The 15371-nt window shown below is 34.2% G+C and overlaps 1 protein-coding gene and 1 non-coding gene across 2 annotated transcripts; one reads left to right on the plus strand and one right to left on the minus strand.

The window, feature by feature from the left end:
* Nucleotides 1–416: 416 nt before the first annotated feature.
* Trnar-ucu lies at nt 417–489 on the minus strand. The gene has a single exon. It is a non-coding gene; the product is annotated as a tRNA-Arg (tRNA).
* Nucleotides 490–6811: 6322 nt separating this feature from the next.
* LOC107187434 (homeobox protein rough) lies at nt 6812–12312 on the plus strand. The gene is made up of 4 exons (XM_015575539.1): nt 6812–7018; nt 7983–8247; nt 10139–10373; nt 12090–12312. Exons 1-4 carry the CDS (start codon nt 6812–6814, stop codon nt 12310–12312), a joined length of 930 nt encoding a protein of 309 aa, XP_015431025.1.
* Nucleotides 12313–15371: the final 3059 nt, after the last annotated feature.

Raw genomic sequence — 15371 nt, forward strand, 5'->3', positions numbered from 1 at the left:
AATCCATATGTTACAAGTTTCTGTGTATCTTGATTTGTATTTGTTATAAACAATAACAATTTTCATTATAAAATAGCTGGTAGATTGTTTAATAATATCACCCAGAAAGGTATATGAATAAGTTCAGAAACGATAAGACATGCACGTGATGCAGCGATACGAAGATTGCAACTTTGCATTGATGCAAACGGTCACCACTTCGAGCATCTCCTGTAATGTAAGAAAATTTATTTTATTACCATATTTGACCTTGCATGACCTTCAATGATAGCTTGCTGAAGTCGTCTCAGTTTTTTAATTTTTATGATTACTTTCTTGTCGTCATTTGTATTCATGTGTCTTTCGTTCTTTGCGAAAGAAATGGTAAAAATATAATGATAAGAACAGATTAACAAAACACCTGTACCCAACAATTTCATCCCTTGTGGGGATCGAACCCACGACCTTTGGATTAGAAGTCCAACGCGCTATCCTCTGCGCCAAAGGGACTTATACGTGTTTTTCGTTAGGACTACTTAGGACAGGTAGCACATCGAATATATCATAAAATACACACATAATGAATAAAAAAATATTTATAATACAATTCTTTCGTAGCGGACTGCATTCTCGAACGAAATTAAATCAAAACGTTCCATGGGTACCATTTAATTTATGGTTGTGTTCAACTAGTGGTAGAAGTGATGTTTGATGCAACGTAATTGAAAATACACAGTGGATTCTTTTATATGAAACTTCATTATCAAGGAAACCTATTTTAACAGTTGGAGGGGTAACGAGTAACGAGTTGTTGAATGCGAATTGACTAACGTGTCTGTATCTTACTCGTCACTACTACTTGTTTTAAATTATAATGCTGACAGTGATGTGCTATCAATCTGTTCTTAGTAACAATTTATCATAAGGTTGTGACTAGGCATTAAGGTGTAGATTAGGTTAATGTTAGGAAATAGTCACTGAAAAATAGATAATTTCGTTATAATGTTATGTCACAGTTGGCGGTTGCGTCAAGTAGAAATAGCAAGGATTGGTCAGACGCGAGAATGAAATTAGCTGTTCACAGGTTTGAGTGACTAATTCTAGTTTTTGAATATTTTCAGTTCCAAAGCACTTGATTGCTACTTAACATTTTATATTCAAAATAAATTTCCTTGATTATTTTTGTGGAGTTTATCACTTTGATTAATGAACGTCTTGTACAGATGATATGGCACAAATTTGAACGTGCATTTAAAAGCTTATCGATAAAATAAAACATTACTAATCCTTTGTCTCGATCATTTGATGGAGTTCAAATGCAGAAAAACTTGCAAAACCGTAATTTTCTTCAAGTATATCGAAAGGGTTTATTGACCAAAGCTAAGAAAAAAGGTTTTATTATGAATAATAACATTATAATGAAAATTATTATTTATAGCTGTGATAAAAGTAAAAAAGTTATCAAATGGCAACGAATGAAACATAGCATTAGATGGTTTGAAAATGTTAAAATGTTCTTGTGAATCATTTACACATCGTTCATTGTATACAAAAATACAACAAAATATTTTTTAGGTAATTTTTAAATAATTTGAGAATGAAAGGATTAAAGATAATGGAACACAGGTAGTTTCTACGCGACAACCGAATATTCGTCGGATCCTTTACAGTTTCAGAAACTGTTGCAAGCGTGAGAGAGGCGCCATTCATTTTCCAATCCGTAGCCGTAGCTACGATATATTTCGGCCGTGTCTGCGAAGATAATCCTACACTCCTTCATGTTTGCGTGAAAATTGCCCATCATAATTAACTGAGTGGTAGGGCGGCATAATGGTAGACGACGAGTCACGAGCCAATCGGAGACGAGACGGAAATCAATGTAATTAGAGGGAAACCGTCGGGGATTCGTCGAGGGTAGCGCATGCGCGCGTGTCCAAGCTCACTCACGTCGGGCTATCTAATTCGCTTTTGTGCCATCTCTATTGTCCATATTACGATTATTTTACGCACACGACGATTTCCCGGGGAGGGACGCGAGATTGTCTGTCCCCATTCGCGGAAGAGTCGAAGCCTGTAAACACGCTTCGATGTTCCTTAAATACCACCCCCATTCTCACGTCACCCGATAGTCCCCGATTTTTAAGAAGATTAACCCCCTTGTCTTACGATTCTCTTGACATCTACTGTCTCCAGAATTAATTTCTTGTCGATAGTATCCTGGAAACGAAAGGAATTTTGTAGGTACTTATCGCAATGATATATACAATGAGAGTAAAAAATGAGTATACACTTTGACAGTATGGGTTTTATTCATATTTATTTCTCTCGATCTCGAAATATAGGCATATTAAGTTTTTAAGAATCGAACTCAGAAATGTTGTTGTTTTTAGTCGTCAGATGAAAAAATCCAGTCGCCACTGGCGATTGGATTTGTCAAGTCTTGATCATTGCTATCTAATTATTATGTAATAAGTTTTTAGTGTTTACAAGGGAAGTTATTTCTGAATAAATTCAATAGTATTATTCTAATTCTTCGTTTTGTTTTTAACACGTTGAAAAGACATCCGATTCGTAAATCGTACAGACTCCTTTCGATTATCGTCCTGAACTCGGGACCGTGCCAGGACAGTAATCTTATATGGAGAAATGCTTCAGACCCTCATAAATTCGTTTCTTGCCCGAAACCTGAGCCTCGGCAACAAAAGAGGCGGGGCAACAAAATATGCTTATAACAGGTTCTCCTCACTTTCCCTCTATCGATGGGGATAACGCCTGGACAATAATCGTGTAGAACATGCCAGACGATAATCGAGAGGAGTCTGTAATATTTTAAATCTTATAGTAGAATTATTTAGTAATAGAGTCGTGATCCACATAAGGAGTGTGGAAAACAACACGTGAATTTTGTAAATATTAAGTATTTTCAATACTTCAAATGTTTTCAATATCAAAAAACATAAACAAGTATATTTTATAACGATATCAGATCAGATACCTCTATAATAACGCTGAAACAAAAAATTTATTTTGTAAAAGTGGACTAAGTTGAATTTGTATTAGTCGTTAAATTTAAATTGAAAAATTTTTGATTAAAATAATGTTCTGACTACAAAAATATTCTGTAAGTTAATAGCAATAATTCCGCAGCTATGAAATGAAATATCGTTTTCTTGAATTTAAAAGTACACGGCGTGAATGGCAAGGAGGATTTCAATTTCATGAGAAAACACGAAGGGATAATGATAAAAGAAAAATAAGTAGTGCACAATAAGGCTTCGTAAAACCCTCCCTCGAGGGTCGAACAATTGATATTGATGTATGAGAAATGAATTCCAGTGTAGATTGTTGAATGTGCGGTTGACCGTGAACGCTCGAGATATTGGAAGACTAGTTATTTATGCTCTTTATGCGATTGTGTTTGATACGGAAGATACGGTTTCTTCGTGAAAGGACAATTAGGATGCGAACATTCGTGTAAATTAATATTTTTTTGAACTGATTTATACAATCAAAAATGTAAAACTTTAGAAAGTCAAAAGTGAAATAAAGACCCCACTTATTTAGATTGAAATTATTAATGCATAAAATCTATAGTTTAATGATGGTGTACAGCGATTAAAAATACATTGGTCATTAATCGTTATCAATATTATTGATAGTAATTTTTACTATATAAATAAATGTATATACAGTTAATGTCATAATGACTTTATACACACAGCTGTTATTTTAGATGATTTACTTGATTTAATCGATTTTATTAGCCAAAGAAATTATTTCTTGTCTTTAATCGTAAATTTAGTGATACCTATACATGAACTATTTTTATTAAATGTGTTATAAGTACAATTTTGAAGAAAATAAGTTAAAGCTAGTTTCAGCTATAGATGCATGTCGTCTTTGAATTATTTATAATAATAAAGTAGTACAATACAATGTTCTCATGAAATAGACAATTAAACAAACGAATTTTGGCTGTTACATGGAATTACACAAATGCTTTCTTTAAACTGGTATGAGTCTATTTGTTCATCAGGAATGTTTCAGAAACCATTCTACAAATCAAAGTGAATAAAATATGTATAAAAGTTATTAATATTATCTATTTTTACAATTGTACTTTCATTTCTTTTCAGATTGTTCTTTTATTAAACTTAATAGCGAAAACCGTTTATTATTTTATTGAATTATTTTCAATTCAATCAATTTATCACATTTAAGAGCATTATTACATAAAATCATAATTCCATCATAATAAATTGAATATTGTTCATTAATTCGGGAAACTAATAGCTGGTTTTAAACTGATATTAACCGATCGACCTCCGCCATTTTGTGTGATGACACCCGCCAGACTCTGTAACACCAGTCACACTGATTCAAGTACTTACTTTCTATTTAATTTTATTTTACTTTTCTATATTAATTTAATTTTACGCTGAAATGAAGTTAACTTTTACTGTAGGTGATGAACATTACAAAAATTTTAAGACTGTTAGAACAATTGTTTTCGGTAAATGTAAAGTGTTTATGTATGCAAACACAATTGCTATTTCTTATATAAAATAGACTAAAACCACAGTATCAACTAAAATGCGACAGTTACTTTTCCGTATATGTAATGGATTATTATTAGTTTATTTATTTTGTATTTGTTGCTAGACCGTGCCCGAATATGTGAATGAAACGTAATCGTACCGTGTTATCACATCGATTGGAAAGTGATGAATTGCAGTGAGACATTACAATAGAATCATGATTATCGAAAGTAATTATTGCCCTGAAAATCGAATAATCGAACGATTCACGTGTAATCCAGATCTGAAGGCTGATCAAATAATATTGCAAAGCGATTGTGGAAATAACCAATGATTTTATTTCATCGAAAGTGGCTTCCAAACGAAATTACGTTACAAATGCATACAATTTAAGGTTTAATTATCACCATTATGATGCAATATAATTTATCATTTCCGATTAGGTTACATGTCATTAATTTCCATATAAAGGTAGAATAGAAAAACATTATTTCTGATTATTTGAAAATTGTATTTGATAATTAGAAAATTACTTGAGAATTTAACACACTTTTTACTCTTTTCACACATTTACACTAAAAAAAGACACACCACGTTTTGTGTTTCACTTTCAATTCAATGAACATGCTACAAAAAACTAAAATTTCTTTTCAATTACTCTTCCACAAACTACACTAAAAAATCGCGAATTTCTACTTTTCACACCTTACATCAAACAAACTGGCATCAAAGAATTTCCAATTTCATTTTCAATCCAATAAACAACATTCTGCAGACAAAAAAAGAAAAATATCTTCTCAATTATCTATCCCTGAAATCGATTACAAACTCGCGAACAAGCATTCGCGATTGTTTGTCACGATTTCACGGTGCATTTAGGATGGACAAAGCACGATTAAAAAAAAAATCTCATCCGTCGGTCGTAAACGATTGCAGGTGCCCTTTCACAGAGAGGCGTTACAACGGTGACAACGGAATTATCTCAAATCGTAGGGACGGGGGTGTGAGGGTGAAAGGGGCGGGAGGGTGGTATCTGGCGGCTAGTGGGGTAGGGAGTGTGGCCACTGAACATCCCTTCTCTCCATTTTCATACCAACCATAAGGAGAGAGTGGAGGTTGCACCCAAACCGACTGTCAGATACGTGTGTTACTCCCGTATCCAGTCGTTTCGTTCTCCATTCCTGAGCTATCCCTCCGAACCAGTGACGTTCAACAGTGCTCGTAAGCGCCTGTGCACCAGTGTTGAGCAAAATTTCAATCTGATCGACGATTAACGAGTAACAAGTGAAATCCACATATTCGTTATTGGCACAAAATAAATAATTGATCTTGTTTGCTAATTAGTTTTTTTGTAGAAATTAATTTTTCTACCAGTGTTGGGCAAATTCGAGTGAAAAAAAAGTGCAGTTGCATTTTTCTCATTTTCCGTTTAGGAGATACAGCCTGTTCTAGTTGCGTGGGACACCCTGTATACACATACATATGGGTGAACCACGAATCGCGATCAGTAGAGATTACTCTGATATTAGCAGTCCGATCGAAAATGTTTGTATCAGGTATAGCATGGTCTCAAGAGAACTTTAACGTGATTATAGCAAATTTTTTGTCAACTCTTTCTTTTCACGATTTTTCATGGTCACTTTCAATTTTTTGCAAATACACCAATAACTTTTTTACGCCTAACACATGTTATGTTATGATAATTGTCGAATTCGTCTTGAAATCCTTTAACAGATAGGCGTAAAAACATTATAGGTGTATTTGCAAAAAATTGAAGGTGACCTTGAAAAATCATGAAAAAAAAAGAGTCGACAAAGAATTTGCTATAACCACGTTAAAGCTCTCTTGAAACCATGCTGTACCTGATAAAAACATTTTCGATCGGACCGCTAATAACAGAGTAGTCTCTACTGATCACGATTCGTGGTTCACCCTGTATATCTTCTGTACGCAACAGAAAGTCATGTGAGAACGAGTTTCGAGGATCTACATACGTTGTGCAGAGAATGAAAATGTTAAAGTGACACGAGCTACGACACGAACGATCTGAAATCGGCGAAACAATGTCCGAAACAGTTGGAATTCCGGCGGGAGATAGAAATTTTGTGCAATGACGAGTTTAAACACTGTATCCTTGGCGAGACGCACGAACGGAATCGAAACGTTTCCACGAAAGACAGGAAGTTGTTATCCGTTTAATTATTTTGTCGTTACGCGACGAGATTTTCGGATTGTTCGGAGATTTCTGTCGTCGTTCGAGGGACGACAGATCGGTGAGAGCCGTTCGCGATTAAATGTCGACGAAAACGGCGGGACCGTCATCGCCGCGACGATTTTTCGCTCGAATTTACGGGCATCTTGAAGCGAACAAAGTCGAGGGAAACGGTAATGATGATCAGGAAAGATCGAATGCCGATCGATCGCCGGATATCGATCATTGCGGTAGAAATGCTTCGGACGCCGAAGTTTCCAGTTGTTCACCGAGCAACGATATAATACAGGTAAGAAATTAATAATTAGGGGCGAGTGGGTAGGTTTGGGTAAATTTTCAATTAATTTGTAGTAGTGATTAACATGAAAGAGAAACTCGCTTTAAATCTGAAGAATTATAATTAGTAAGGGTTTACCATCGATGTTCTATGATAATTTCATTTTGTTATTATAAAAGAATCTTTAACAATATAATAGTTCTAAAACTACATAGTTATTTGGCCCATACCTCACTTACGGGGGAAGGTTTGGATCCACGTAACAAGAATGGAAATATCAAACGGATATTGTTTCGGTATAGTCTTCTTGTATTGGTTCGCTATCGCTTCAAGAAGTATCGGTATGGAAAATTGATGTCACAAACCTAAATTTTCGATACTTCCTATTGAGTACTTTGGTATTGAATTGTTCGAATATCATCAATATTTATCGGTATCGGTCCGATTACTAACCATAATCTTCAGTGTTTAGTACTAGTGGAAACAGCGAGTAATAGACAGACATATTAGTCAATTTGAAAGTACAGAAAATTTTTAAGGCCGATTTTGTCATAAGCAAATATTCTATATGAACAAATTTTATTCTATATTTTTCACTTATTTTGCACAAAAATCATCTGTTTAGTACTCTGAAAACATTAAAACCGGGTTTTTTAAATGTGACAATATAGCGGCTAATATATGTAATCTATAATGGGTGGGTCAAAAGAAAATTATGCGCTTGACAGATTACACGCCCCCCCCCCCGCAGCGATGGAGATAACGCCTGGACAATAATCGTGTAGAACAAGTCAGACGATAATCGAGAAGAGTCTGTATCTCAGAAACGAAGTGTCAAACGCAATTTCGTTATTCTTGATGTTCGTCTTATTTGAAGCCATACTATCTCTCTTACCTGATTTGTACCACAAATTTTAACACACCCTCTATGCAAGTGTTGACATTTCTTTACAGCATCCTGTACTTTGTTACACAGGTGTCGGATGTAACGGACACGCTTTCGGGGCAAACGGAAGAACAGAATACCAGCGAATCGAACGTGCTAACGAACACTGAAAGGGAAAAGGATGCCACTTTAAGGTTGCCATTTCTCCACGGGCTGTTGCCTAGAGTACCCAGTCTTCCTCTGACGCATTTACACCTGACGCAGGTGACATACCCGCCAACGCATTCGTCGCATTTTCATAACCTGCCGTACCATCAGACACCGGATCACTACCTGCAAGGATTCTCAGCATTCTGTGAGTACCTACGACCTCCCTTTTGTTATCGAGGATATTTTAAATACAGGGTGTTCCACGACAAGTGCCGTTTGATATAACTACTGAACGTCCATTTCATTTCTAGTTTATATCCGAATGTCCTACGTCCATTTTGAACATCACTAAGATTCTTAGTTCTTTCCGTTTCTTAAGTCTTACGAATGTTCGTAGATAGGACCTTCCTAGGACATTTAAAGATCTTAACGAGGACGTAGGGGAGACATCTAGACCTTTTAGGGAAATCCGTTCTCCGGACGTACATATGACGTTTTTGGGCTATTTGAGTTAAAATTCATTCACTGTACGATTCTCGTTATTTCTATACTTATATTTGACAATTATTATTCAGCCTAAGAAACTTTACCATTACTATTCTTTCAGTGATTAATTATTTATTAATTAATGTTCGTCCTAGGGCATTATATGATTTCCTAGAATAATTTATATTTTTTATTCTTTCAGTTATTAATACATATATATATATGTATATATATATAATGGATACTATTAATGTCGCAGAGAACTAAAATTGACTTTTATTAAATGACTTTTGGCAATAAAATAAAGTCGTCAGACAATAATCTAACAAATTTCATTCCCTTTTGACACACATTCAAAAATATTTAATCTTCAAATTTCCAAAGTTTCACAGTAACATCAATTTATTAATATTAATACACGAATAATGTTAATTCGCTTAAACCCGATTCTTCTATCAATATTTCATATTGTACGATAATTTGGTTTGGATACATTAATTCGAACGAATGTTATTTGATAATTTGTCGGTGGTTCATGGTTCAGTATTTTCCCGTTCACCTAAGTGTTTGACGTTGGGAGCGCATTATTACAACAGGCACATACGTGTGGACGTGTTTGAAAGGATGTATTCCGCTTCGCCACCTCGCCAGCGCGATATTGATGAGATTACGGAACGCAGTTGGCCGCGTCTCAATATAATGTACATTGCCATATTTCCTCTAGCCCAACTCTGTTCGGTTGCCTCTTAAGCCGACGCCACAACGGGCCAGACAAAGGAATTGTTGGTTTGTCATCGAGAACTTAAATAAATAAAATATCTTACGACTACACCATGATTATTTAATAAAAAATAATTCACATTAACGAGTTTATTTTTCAGTTAAAATTAATTACCGTCAATTTTAAATATTTATAACTTTATATTGTTGAACTATTTGCTGGGAAATATTATTTCTGATACTTAGTTACCGAAAACTGGAGAATTACTGTTAGAAATATATTGGGGAGCAATTAGTTCAATATTGAAACAACAGATATGTATGTACATAACATATGAACGATCAATTGAATGGTGCATTGAATTGAGTAATTATGGATATTACTGGATGATACAGAAATTATTGATTAAATGGATGTGTAAGTTTTGTGTGTTCCCTGTATTGTGATGTTCATAAAAGTTTGTCGCGTGTTTGCAATGTACCTATGTATTTGTGAAGACTTTGCATATCGCTGTTTTGCTTTGATGTGGCACAACTTGGAAAAATATAAATTTTAAAACGGAAGCATTTAAAAAGTTCCAAATAACTAATATTTGATTACTGATCTCATTATTTATTTAAATTCATTTTACTTTTGCAAATATTTCAATTAGGTAGGAAAATGTTATACCTAAGGAGTATATTTATGCAAAAAAAAAACAAAGAATCATTTTTTTTAGCGGTATGTGATTATTAGTCTGCAGATTTTATACATTTTTAGCATTTCCCAGGATTGTTCGAAAAATCCCCGAATAGAGTGGGTCAGGGATGATTCCTCGATTTTCATGTTTTTTTTTAGAGTGAAAAAGGTTCAATGTCTGAATTGTCTCGAACACGTTTCTGTTGAACAGTGGCTCGTAGGAGAAGAAAAGAAGGCCGACCACGGAGGCAGAGAACCACTTTCAGCGGTGATCAGACATTGAGACTCGAGGTGGAGTACCGAAGAGGTGAATACATTTCGAGGCGAAGAAGATTCGAGCTCGCGACATCGTTGCGTCTCACGGAAACGCAGATCAAGATATGGTTTCAGAATCGACGCGCCAAAGACAAAAGGATCGAGAAGGCACAGCTCGATCAACATTACCGGTAACTACTAAAACAACATACTGTGACAAGAACAGGTCACAGTTGTGGGGTCGTCGATTTTAATCAAACATTTAACAATACGCATTATCTGCAAAGATATTTCCATCACCCCCTGGGTCTTTTAAGTCCAGATTTATTTTTCTGTATCTTATAGGCTTCCGAAAATCTGAAAAAATTCCAGAATACCTCCCAGGGTTTCTATTAAATGATCTAATAAGTTTTAGAAGGCTTTTTCATAACAATCTCTTCGTTTTTGAGGTCCTTGAACGCGAAATTTTGCTGCCATAAAAGACACAGGGTGGTCTTGGAAGGTTAAAATTTAATTCTCGAAATTGAATTTTTTTGGAAAAAATCGAATTTAAAGATTGATCAGATACCATTTGATGATAAAAATCATCATCGTTTTACGGAAAACTTATGTTTCAATTTCATTTCGAAAACTTTTGGGATAGACCGTGCATGTATGAAAAGAAAAATAAATAGACATATTAGTGAAACATTTTTTAAATTCTTGAAACTCGAAACTTGAAGCACTGATTTAATTTTGCAAGAAGAATAGATTGTGTTAAGAACTGAAGTTTCAACAAAATTTTAGAATAAATCTTTATGGACCATAGTTCAAAACACAAAAAAAAACATAATTCACTTATCCCTTTCTTAGCACTAGCACTTGATAGTTTAGCAGTTTCTTCTTTTGTACTATTACTAAATAATGCTACAATAAAAAATTGAAAAATAAAATTTGAGAGAATGAGTCAAGCTCCCACGAATCACTTGCTTATATTTCATATCCCTAAAAAAACAAAAATCTATCAACAAGTATTCACGAAGTATCTCGCATCGACTATTCGGGATTTTTTCACCGATTTTATATTTTTACTTGCCTGGGTTTCAGGAATTTCGAAAAAAGTGCAAGCCTCGAATACTCGAAACTTCTGTGGGTTTCGACGTTTCGAGAAATCCATCCCTACTAATGATTAAGTATACTCTTCTGTATCCAACGGGAACGTTTACATAAGTTTGAAAGCTGTCCCATCTCGGTGCTCCTGTCGTAATCGCGTGAGAAAGCTCACGTGGTCGATTTCGAATTGTCACGAACGATTTCGAGAATCCATCGTTGAACATCCAATACGTTTGTTGGCTTCGTGAATGCTTGTGGGATGCTTCCGTGAATTCGAATGATAAACGACAGTAAGATTTTCAGTAACGGAGCCTCGAGGATCATTCAGAAAAAAAGATGGGGGAGATGATAGGCTAATACGGGGTAATTCGATAGAGGGTGATACTGATGTGACGGACCATTAAACTGTCTTAAATTGGATTAAATAGGGTGAAATTTCAGAATACATTTATAAAACTTCGAAGAGTACATCTGACAACAATTGATTTATTAAAGCAGAAATTTTGTTAAATCTTGTTACTGTAAGTTAGTAAACAAGAAAATTAGGTATCTGATCAATTGTATTCTGTTGCATCTGATATAAATGCATTTATATCGATAATATACTGCGGATTTCATGTATTTATAGAATATACAATTATTTAAAATTCAATGTGGTAAAAAGTTTTAGAAAATTTACTTACGTTTCTTTTATGTCGAACCTTTACCCCAGAATGTTTTTTGTACCATTTGACCTCTTCTACCATATTCACAAATACAATTTCCACTCATACCTGGGACCATATAGTATATTTATGACCTTTCACATTTTTCAGGAATTTCGCGGTTTCCAACGGACTGGTGAACGTGCCGATTTACGGTAGAAATGGATTTTGTGAGTTTTGCTTCTACAAAGAGACATTTCGATCAGCGATCGATCACTCTTGCGTTTCAATGAATCCTGTCGCTGGAACAACCTTGGCGAAACAAGCGCAATGTAACAGTATCGTCAGCGAAACTTCGGATAATATATCGTCGAACACATTGTCTGTAACTTGAGGTTTTTAATAACTATGTCCCAACGAAAACGTATTTGAATGCTTCACGGAACTTCAATCGAGCTTATTACAATATATCGTTCATTTATTATGTTTATAGAAAATAAATTTACAATAAGCGTCTGTGATTTTGTATCGTACAATTAACCCTTGGAGGCTGACGATTCTGATAGTAATACAGACAGCGGAGTCTGGGTCTATTTGGACCACTTTCTGTCATTTCGTTGTAAATGCATTTTGCAACGTATTTTCTTGAGAAATTTCTATTCTTTGACCCGAGCTAATACAAACGACAACCTACTTAAAGTAGTCGTCACGTACTGTCGAGTTAAATGAAGCTTCTGAAAACTCGGGTCATAACTGACTCGAGCACCGTCGTCAGAAGGTTAAAGTGCCGATGATAATGTTACTACAGAAATGTTTCATTTCCTTTAATTAGCGGTGAATCTGGTGTTTTTATTAAGAAGTTATTGTATATCATGTGAAAAGTGTAAGTGAAAATGTGTCCCGTATAAAGGTACGATTCACAATTGAAAAGATACATAATAATGAGGTATCTCGAAATTGTTAAAATTGTTTAATGATAAACAACACAGGAGATATAATAAAAAATGTATAAACGTCTCATTTTCATATTTTCGGTGCGTCCTTTCACAGAGACGGATGGCTACGGTTTTTTACACAACTTTTGTCATTATTTACTGGCAATTTGCTCGAAACTTGTATACAACTGGTTATCAGGGTAACGATACAGAGACTCGCTAAGCCACGCGTCGTCAGAGGCAGGCTTATAGCATAGCGCGTCGCTTGACAAGGATCAAGGTGGATCGAGGTTACTAGGATTCAACGATGACCATGATGGTAATCAATACGCCGATACCGTTGAGTATTACATTTTTTTTTATTGCTTAGAATAAACCACAATAGGTTAGGACATTGTGCACAGGAAGACATATATAGATATGGGAAATAAATGAATCTTATTACCCATTCAAGAAATTTATTATGATCCTTTAAAAAATAACAAGTTAAGAGGTATTACACTGCTGAAAATAAACTGGAATAATTAATTTTCATAGATTTTAACTTATCACAGACATAGGTGGTGACCATAACTTGGTGCGCTATAAATAATAATTTCTTTATCATTTTACGACATTGAATCCCTTTGGGACAAATATGTACCGTATCAAATGTACAAAAATTATATTTTGCAGTCTAGTAAAATAGTTGGATTGTTCAATGTATAAAATGTAACTGGTTTTATTCTTTCGCGGGGAATATTTAAAAAAACAAGTATCCTTTGTATAAAAAGTATGCACAGAAATTTATGAATTGGTCCGATATGTATCATATAATTCTACTGTATAGTGATATATTTTAAGGTGTTTATGTGGTTTAAATATATCGATTAACTACAGATCAAGATATTTAAATTCTTAATATTAGAACTTTTAACGATGTTAATAAAATAAATTGACTTACTTTAACTTACCTCTCGTGATGAATAACTGATAATGGCAGTGCGACACGGAGCGCTCTGGGAGTACCAGCCCAAATGGAAAAACCAGAAATTAATGAAAACGAAAGACAGCAGTTAATACATACGTAGTAAAACAAAAATAATTACTATCTCCTTCTTATACAATTAATATTTTACATTTAAGCCAAAATAGATCTTTACCATCGCCGAGATTATTACTCTATGAAATTTTGCACATTTTTAATATGTGTTTAAGGCTGCTGAAATTCTCAATTATAAAAGCATGGGATAATGTACTTTCGTTCTCAGTCCCAGCATTGCACGAAATATAAACGAAAATAGTCGAATTAATCAGAAACAGTAAATGATAGGTGCAATTTCCACACCCAAAAGAAAATTTGATTTCAAATCTAACAATGTGTTAACAGACATTAATGTGGTAGAGCAATATTGTAGATGGAAAAAAAAAGGAATATGTGAGTCACACATACTCCAGAATAAAGCTCTATTAATAATTTGAAAACCAGTTCATTAAGAATTTCCTTAGGAATAGTACCCATTTATAAATGTTATCTATAGACACCAACTAATATAAATTATTTTGTACATCAAATTTTACAATTCCCATTGCATCTGACTGATCTGGTGAAAAGAAGATGACGTTTAGAATTTATATATCAGGTTAATTCAGTCTACCTATTTTATTGGCATTAAAAACAAAATCATTCAGATCAATTCAGTAAAATTTTGTCTTTTCCTATTGTATATTACGGATGTATTAAAAAGAAAATAATTTATAGAACATATTAATTCACAAGACAGGACAAAGCTTACTGATAGTACACTGAAGGTAATTAGCTTTAACCCTTTCGCTACTAACAGTAACTAGTACTGTTCACATTAAAACAGTATTCATTGCTATAAAGAAACCGTGTAGTGTAATAATGAAGAACAACATCAATTCTCTGACAAAAAAAAAGTGTTATATAAATATTGTGATTTTCTGTTCGGTATTGTATAGTGGCTTTTTGATCAGATTTTACAATAGTGAAAGGGTTAACTATGACATAACAAAATAATTTACTTTTACTTTGACTATTTTTAATGAAAGGAAATAGTTATTAAGTTAACAGCAGAAATATTATAAAACATCATTTCATGCACACTTTGCCATTCATTGCCCTATATCTAAACAAATGAATCTAATATTCCTACCTGTGGTTGTACAACAGAGGCTAGCGAGAAGCCTAGCAAAGCCTAGCTTGCTGCGTAGTTCAGAATCCTTTTGCTCTGCTACCTGCCTGTCTTTAGTTTCTTCCTTCCTGTTTCACTCTTACTACTAATATTCAGTACTATATGTGTCTGCCCAATTAACCTAAGTAGGCTATCTTTAGATGTCGACAGTATCCTGTGCTTGTAAAGAAAACTTTACCTACCTAAGTCATTATTCACTCTGTTAAGTCTACTACCTAACAAATCACACCAAACTTACTATAAAGAAATGAAAATTTATTGAACAAATTTTTAAAACGTGGCGATGTGATAAGCTAAATAAAACTCATACGAAAACGTAAGAA

The sequence above is a fragment of the Dufourea novaeangliae genome, unplaced genomic scaffold (assembly GCF_001272555.1).
Source record: "Dufourea novaeangliae isolate 0120121106 unplaced genomic scaffold, ASM127255v1 scaffold89, whole genome shotgun sequence".
In the NCBI taxonomy this organism is placed as follows: Eukaryota; Metazoa; Arthropoda; class Insecta; order Hymenoptera; family Halictidae; genus Dufourea; species Dufourea novaeangliae.

What these genes read in the sequence shown, in the direction of transcription:
- LOC107187434 (XM_015575539.1), top strand. Translation starts at nt 6,812, where the DNA reads ATGTCGACGAAAACGGCGGGACCGTCATCGCCGCGACGATTTTTCGCT. An exon ending in GCAAGGATTCTCAGCATTCT is followed by an intron (nt 8,248 to 10,138) that starts GTGAGTACCTAC and finishes TCTGTTGAACAG; the next exon opens with TGGCTCGTAGGAGAAGAAAA. An exon ending in CAGCTCGATCAACATTACCG is followed by an intron (nt 10,374 to 12,089) that starts GTAACTACTAAA and finishes CACATTTTTCAG; the next exon opens with GAATTTCGCGGTTTCCAACG.